This window comes from Mus caroli, chromosome 5 (genome assembly GCF_900094665.2).
Source record: "Mus caroli chromosome 5, CAROLI_EIJ_v1.1, whole genome shotgun sequence".
Taxonomy (NCBI): Eukaryota; Metazoa; Chordata; class Mammalia; order Rodentia; family Muridae; genus Mus; species Mus caroli.
Window position 1 is genome coordinate 109639414 of NC_034574.1, and position 7585 is coordinate 109646998.

At 45.8% G+C, this 7585-nt stretch overlaps 1 protein-coding gene across 1 annotated transcript; it reads left to right on the plus strand.

Annotated features, from left to right (window-relative positions):
• The first annotated feature begins 5007 nt into the window (after positions 1-5007).
• On the plus strand, positions 5008-5445 carry LOC110295505 (small nuclear ribonucleoprotein Sm D1-like). The gene is made up of 2 exons (XM_021164005.2): positions 5008-5176; positions 5300-5445. Exons 1-2 carry the CDS (start codon positions 5086-5088, stop codon positions 5443-5445), a joined length of 237 nt encoding a protein of 78 aa, XP_021019664.1. The 5' UTR covers positions 5008-5085.
• The last annotated feature ends 2140 nt before the right edge of the window (positions 5446-7585 follow it).

A 7585-nucleotide genomic window follows, 5' to 3' on the forward strand; every position in this document is an offset into this window, starting at 1 on the left:
GCTGGTGATAAAAACGTCATCCAAGATTTGCTACATCTTCTTTCCACCCCCTGATCTCCCATTAAAAATGATTTGTCGTAAGGAGGAAAACATGGGCAAACAAACGTGATTAAAAATTCCCCATATTAAATACCTGTGTGGTAATGGCAGGCATGAACAGGGCCCTCTGGAAAAGCTCGGATTCATCAGCGAGGAGTCAGGGGGGCATGAGCAGCTGGCAGAGGAAGAATGAGAATCCCATTTTGTGTCTCTGCGACCTCGGGCTTATCTTAGCATTTCCCTTCCATCTGTTGGAGTTCATCTCTCTCTGACTCTGCTCAACATGCACTGAAGGTGTGTGGAGCACCATGGGGGAGCACCATAGCATTGTGCAGGCAGCAGAAGCTTGGGGGAGGCAGGGTGAGTGGTCCTACCATAGACTGCCTTCCAAGAGAGAGGGGGCAAGTATCATACCCCTCAGAAAGGTGATAGATCTGTCAAAAAAAATCTATGCAGCCAGTTACATAGCTTATAAAACCCTCTGCAGCCCTTTCTAAACAAAAACCGCTTGCTTTCTTTGGGTCTGTGGTAGATCAATTGCAAAAGTACCCATCAGTTCTCCCTGCATTTCAGACTCTTGCAATGCAACCTTGCAGCGCCTTTCAGCAAGAAGGAAGAGCCTTGAAGTGGAGTGTTCTTATAGCTGATTTTAATTAAAAGGACGCATCAGAAACAAATGTGTGCCCACTGTAAGGTGCCAGCCTCAGAGGCTGAGGTCCAGCATGCTTCCACTTTCTCTTACAAACAAGCTTAGGTGAGTCTTTTAGATGATAAGAAACCCACAGCTCAACGTCCACCTGCTACGTGGCCAGAAGCCAATGAACTTCCAGATGTACCCGTGAAGAGAACAGGGGAGATTCCTCTCCTCCTTTCCTCCTGTCCGCTTCAGTCTAACCACAGATCCACGAGAAAACTCCAGCTGACATCAGGCTATCTTGTTGTGAAATTCCCAGTGACCTCTGGGTAAGTTAATCTAATAAATGTTATTGTTGGAAGTCACTTGTCAGTGGTGGGGGTCATGCTGCAGTGAAATCATTATATAATCCATACGTAGTGTGATGCCTTACCTCTCGAATATTTTCCTAGCACGTACTTTCTGAGTCTGCAGTTGACGTCACAGAGACATCCTAAAAGAAGCAGTTGTTTTGTTTTCTGAGTTAGGGAGCCTTGTTAGATGCTTGGCTGTTGTGGAAAGCTTTTCCTGAAAATTCATCCTAATGCAATTTTATCTGGAAAACACACACACACACACACACACACACACACACACACACACACAAGGACTGATGGGGAACCTCCTACTCTCTACAAAACCCAACTGCCCGAGAGAGCCCGGGAGTTCGTTATCCCCTGCAGGCATACCTGCCTGAGATACCCAGGGAGGGCGTCTGTTATCTTTCCAGGTACCAACTAATTGCTGAATTTGATTTTTTTCAAGGTGACTATAATCTGCTGGACTGGCTGGAAAATTTGATCGATAGGGGGAAGTCAGAAGTAGACTTAAGTTTGCTGAGCCATACTCTTACCCTACTCAGTGGCAAGAGAAGGGGATGATGAATTTGGATGGATCTGTCCAAGAACATATTCTTGAGGCAAAAATGCCTGAGGCAAAAAAAAGTTCATCTGGACTGAGGTTGACAAGCAATCTTTCCCACTTTCTCCTCTTCTTCCTGCTTCTGCTCCTCCTTCTACTCCTCTCCCTCCTCTCCCTCTCCCTCCTCCTCCTCCTCCTCCTCTCCCTCCTCCCACTTGATCTTTCACAGGGAAGGATCATTTTCACTGCCCTGCTATCTTCTGGTCTAAAGAAAAAAACAAACAAACAAAAAAAAAAAACCCCAAAAACCTGAGTATGGAGAAACAATGTATCTATCAGCCAAGTCAGGCATGGCAAGTTATCCAGCTGGTCTTCAGAGCTTACAGGAAACAGTGTGGGCTTGAGAGACAGATCCCTACATATCCCTTCAGTGCCATGCAAGCTCTTCAATAACATTCCCCCATCACCCTCTACGCAGCCACTCCAACTCACAGATCTTCTAAGAAAGTCCCATGCCTCGGGAAAGCCTTGCTGATACTCCACTGAAGGATGGAGAAGGGAATGTTCAGGGAGACCTTGGATCCTGCTGAGGACTGCAGATGGGCTGAGACACTTTAAATGCAGACACTGAGGGAGAGTTAGAAATGGCGTTGCTGATACAGAAGCCATGAAATTGCGGATGAGAATGCGTTTGTCATCACACCTGTGTACATATTAGGAGGTGACTGGTAGGACTGAGGTGCCCCTCTCTTGACCGTGAAAGCAGCCATCATCAACTGATAGAAAAACAGAAATGTGAACACATAAGAAGAGAGATAATTGAGGATTTTCTTAAACAACTCATTTCCTGAAAGCAGAAACCTGCATCCTGCAAGTCTTAATGTTATGGTTCTATTGCAAGGCTCTGTCCAATCCACCTTAAATCTTTCCAATAATCTCATTTCCTATACCCCGTTCCATCATCCCACCTTCCGGCCACCAACCCTACCGTGAATACTAGAAGGCCTCTGGATGGTTGCAGCACACCCTCTCTATGGGGAATTCCAGCCCCCCTTCTCAACTCAGATAATCCTTTAGGTCTCAGCTCAGGGAATCCCATCTCTAAATATTAGAGTCACTCCCTGGAAGTTTCCGTGTGATGGCGCTTTCTACAGGCAGAGCTGGGTATAGCATCTCCTTTCTTCACTAAGTATAAGATGAAGACAGTTGCAAAGCTGCACTTGGAGACCACAGCTCTTACCATGAGTCATTTTTTGTGAGTTGCAATAAATGACAAATAAAGCCCGGAGTCTATTCTCTATATTATTATTATTATTATTATTATTATTATTATTATTATTAATTGAGACAAGGTCTTATTATGTAGGCCTGGCTAGCCAGACATATACTATGCCACCCAGACTGGCTTTGAACTGGTGGCAGTCTTCTAGTCCCAGTGTCTTAAGCACGTGGACTACAGGTACATCTTCTTTTAAGTAACACAAACAATATGCATGCTTACCAATTATTTCTATTGTAGTACAGAGAAAACCTACACTGAAGATTTAACGTGATAATGGATACCATCACTGTCAATAAGCCTGTGTTGCAGGCACCTCAGTCATCCTGGGGAAGGAGGAGAGAAGTTGTAGCCACCTATAGCTAAGAAGCTTGTCATGAATGGTTTGTGTTCTATCCCATTTTCCCAAGACCTGAGCTAGAGATGGGAGATGGGTTCTTCCTTTCAACCTCTGAAATAACTGAAGAACAGAACCTCAAGAACAAAGCTCTGAGAAGCCAGCTGAGTGATGGCTGACACCTCCCTAATGGTGCCTGGAGCAGCAGACACTGGAAGGGGGTGAGGGTGTTGTGCTGATTAATTCCCCTGTTGGACCTCTGAACACTTCCCTAACTGCTTTATATAAAGAAGCATTGAATCCAGGCCCTCTAAGAAGACGCGCTTCCAACCCACTCTTTGTGGAAGAGTACTTCCAACACACGGAGGCTGTTTTCCTCATCCCTAGCCATGGGCTTCGAGGACATGTGGACTGTGCCTTGTTCACCTCCTCAATAGCTGGGTTCTCAGATCTCATGAGACTGTGAATTTCTAACTCAAGTGAATGTGTGAGAGAATACGACGGCCAGCTTTCCTCAAACCAAGATTCCCAAGATTAACAACCAGTTACTAACTTGGGTCTTGTCGGCTCAGACTCTGAATTTTCCTGGTGACGTAGTAATCACCTGCCCTGAGGTACCTGAAAGGAGAGCCCACTCTCAGCCCTCAGATTCCCCTCAGGATACCATTGAGGATCTGTGCCTCAGTTCCCTCGGCCAGGATACAAGGAAAGTGGTCGGAGAGAATAAGGTATCTAACTCTTGGTCACTTCGCCATTCATTCTAAGTGTCTGTTGTGATGACCATGACTGTGGCATCTGGCCAGCTCTGTTTTTGGACCTTCTCACTGGCTAAGAAACGATCTGCGTGGGATAAGGAATTCTGTGTCTGGTACTAGACACAGACATCAATTATCACATGCATGACGGGTTAACTCAGATTTCTGTTTCCAACTTTATGCTGACTGTCCCCTTGTCTTTGAGTTGTATGCATTGGCTGGCAATATGGCAGGCACAAATATTTCCCACTGACAGAAAAATTGGGGAAAATGTCATCTCACAGCTCAGATATTAGTTCAATCTTGGGACAAGTGTGATTGACAGGAATTTTATTGCAAATGTGAAAATCTGCATTCCGTTTTTCCTGGGTTGGCATCTTGGCGGTCTAGTATCACGCTGGTGTGTTGGAGATGATGGGGCTCTTAATGCCCTTCCTGGCTTTGCCTCAGAGTTGGCCACTGTGCCATCAGCTCAGATAAAGGAAATGGTTGGGTCAATGACATTCATACTCCCACTGCCTATCAAGACGGTAGACATTCAGTGCCAGAGATATTTACCAACGGGACAGCAATTCCACTGATGTTTATTGAGCTCCTGCAGCAGGAAGGACTGAGTGGGTGGAGTGCCTGTCACGTGGATGGGTATGACATGGACTCTTGTTTTGTTAGTGGGTGGAGAAAGGAAGGAAGGAAAGGAGAGAGGGATGGAGAGAGGAAAAGAAGAAAGGTATATGGTAACTTCACTGAGGAATCCATAAAATTTTCTCGATCAAACCCATTAAGAAATTAGTTAGGAGAGATGGAAGATGAGACCCCTGCTGTATAAACGAGACTCAAAGCACAGGTCCAGGTCTTCTTGTTTGCTGACTGAGAACTGAAAATTCTGCCAGACACCTGCATCTCAAGTAGAGCTTCACACCTGCAGCCATTCGCACAAGGGTCACTGTCATTTTCCCAGTGCTAATGGATAGTGTTCATTCAGCTTGTGAAGGGTCAGAGAAGCTTGTTTGGGCCGGCACAGGAAAGAGGCTTTCCACAGGCCTCCCCGCGCTTTTCCGGCCATTCATAACCCCAGTCCGTGGGTCTCTGGAGCCTGAATTCCGTGAACAGTCGGGCCAGAAGGGAGAACTGCGTCGCTAGGATGAAGCTCGTGAGATTTTTGATGAAATTGAGTCATGAAACTGTAACTATTGAATTGAAGAATGGGACACAAGTCTATGGAACAATCACAGGTGTAGACGTCAGCATGAACACACACCTTAAAGCTATGAAAATGACTCTGAAGAACAGAGAACCTGTACAGTTGGAAACATTGAGTATTTAGGGCGATAACATTCGGTATTTTATTCTACCAGACAGCTTACCTCTAGATACACTACTTGTGGATGTTGAACCTAAGGTGAAATCTAAGAAAAGAGAAGCTGTTGCAGGAAGAGGTCGAGGCCGGGGTAGAGGAAGAGGACGTGGTCGCAGCAGAGGAAGAGGGGGTCCTAGGCAATAATGTCTCTCAAGATTACTGTTTCAAATTGATAAGGAATTTGGGGATATCTTTTGTACAGGTTTTGTTTGTTTGTCAGTTTTTAATAAACATAAGTGTAGAGACAGAGTTGCCTGTTGATTGTCAAATTAAAGTTGTAGTGAGTATCTACTATATTCACATAGTGTGTTCAGTTCGGGGAGTTGGAGGCATGAAATATATATGTACTGAACATGGGTTTGATTTCTTTGAGTCCATTATTTGGGCCTCTTTTGAGATGAAATAAATTCTTGGCATTTCAATAAAGTTCTTTTGGGATGAGATCTAAAACTCACTCCATGGAGCTTTAGTGGTAAAAGCAAAAAATAAATGATTTTGCCTGGCAAAAAAAAAAGAAAGAAAAGAAAAGAAATACAGATGCTGAAGGGCAGTGGTATGGACTAGAAAACATTTACCAGAGACGCTGAAGCTGAGGACGAGTTGAACTCTGGGAAATGTGGGCTGAAAACTGTAAAAGGAAACAGCTCAACAGAAAGGCAGAGTGGCTGCCTCCCACGCAGGTCCTGAGGGTTCCTCTGTACAGCATCCTGAGGGAGCCCCATCCCTAAGAGCTCTTCTGAATAGCATCCTGCCAGAGCACCATCTCCAAGGGCTCCTCTCAACAGCATCCCAAGGGAGCCCTATCCCTTACTGCCTAGATCTGATCCACACATATGATTTGCATATGTGTTTCTGAAGACTCTCTGGGTCACTTTGGGGAACTTTATTCAAAAGGCATCTGGTTCGCTGTTACTTAAACATCCCAAGTCGAATGACCATTATGGGAGTGACTCTTAGGTGACCACGTGACCACTATACTCGACGGAAATAATTTAAGGGATGGAAGATTCACCGTGACTCATGGTTTCAAAGGGTTGCAGTCTATCATGGCGGCTGCCGTGATGAGAGTGTGTGGTGGATGCTCCTTGTATCAAGGACCATGATGTCTGCAGAAAATGATGGAACTTTGGTCCAGGTAGAACATTCACAGATCTTCTGCCAGTCAAGTCCCACCTCTGGAAGGCTCCCCAGGCTTTCCAAATAGCACTATCAGCTAGGGGGCGGGGGCGAGGGCGGGGTCCAGGGAAGCAAGCCCGTGGGGCAGCGATTCAGATCAAACCATAATATGTCAGTAAGACTGGGGTTCAGAGAAGTGAAGTGATCTGTCCTTGGTCACACATCCTCTTTCTCCAAGTTCCAAGTCATGAGAAACACAAACCTCAGACATGAAACTTTCCCTTGATTTCCTGTTCTGACTTCAGACGGAGCACGTGAAGGGGAAGAGTCGGTAGAGAGAGAGAGCGCGCGTGTTCTGATAATAATAGCGGTAGTGATCGATAAAGATACTGATATGGCTTTTATATCTGTAAAGAGAAAGAAAGAACACACCGCTCTGGCTGCTGCAGACTTTATCAGGAGGCGCTGATTAATGAGCAGAGCTCAACGCATATTCCCTAATCGACGCTGGAGATTTCTATCTGTGCAATAGACTGCGGCGGCGACGTGCTCGGGCGTCCGGGCCGTTTCCGCCCTGCCTGTGATCAGCTCATCTCTGTTTTAAAATTAAAAGGTCACTAAACACATGCGTGGAAGAGAACAAGAAAGAGGTAAACTTAAAGGAGCTGCGTAGGCAGGAGGAAGGTTCTGCGGATGAAACACCTGTGGCTCAAGTGTCAGAACTGGAGTTTGCGCCCTCCACTCCCACCCCAAGCTCCTACATAAATGTGGGGGTGAATGCTGAGGGCCGTCACTCAAGCACACAAGAGATTCAATACTCAAGAGACCAGATGGGACCCTTTGGAATGGGGTGGCTAGTTGGACTAGCCAGAATGGTGGTATCTGGATTCAAGTGAGAGATCCTGTCTAAGCATGTAAGATGGAAAGCCATCTAGGAAAATGTCCAATATTTGTCGACCTCTGACTTCCACAAACTCCTGCACACGAGTACATGCACACGTACACCCACACTTGTGCCCATACACATCTGAATATGCATACATCACACATGTGCGCGCGCACACACACACACCACTCTGGAAGGAGCTATTAATCCTAGGCATGACACAAAATGATACTGAACTTGGAGTCACAGTCTATGCCCAATGGCCAGGTTCACCTACCCTTT

What these genes read in the sequence shown, in the direction of transcription:
- LOC110295505 (XM_021164005.2), top strand. Translation starts at nt 5,086, where the DNA reads ATGAAGCTCGTGAGATTTTTGATGAAATTGAGTCATGAAACTGTAACT. An exon ending in AGTCTATGGAACAATCACAG is followed by an intron (nt 5,177 to 5,299) that starts GTGTAGACGTCA and finishes TTATTCTACCAG; the next exon opens with ACAGCTTACCTCTAGATACA.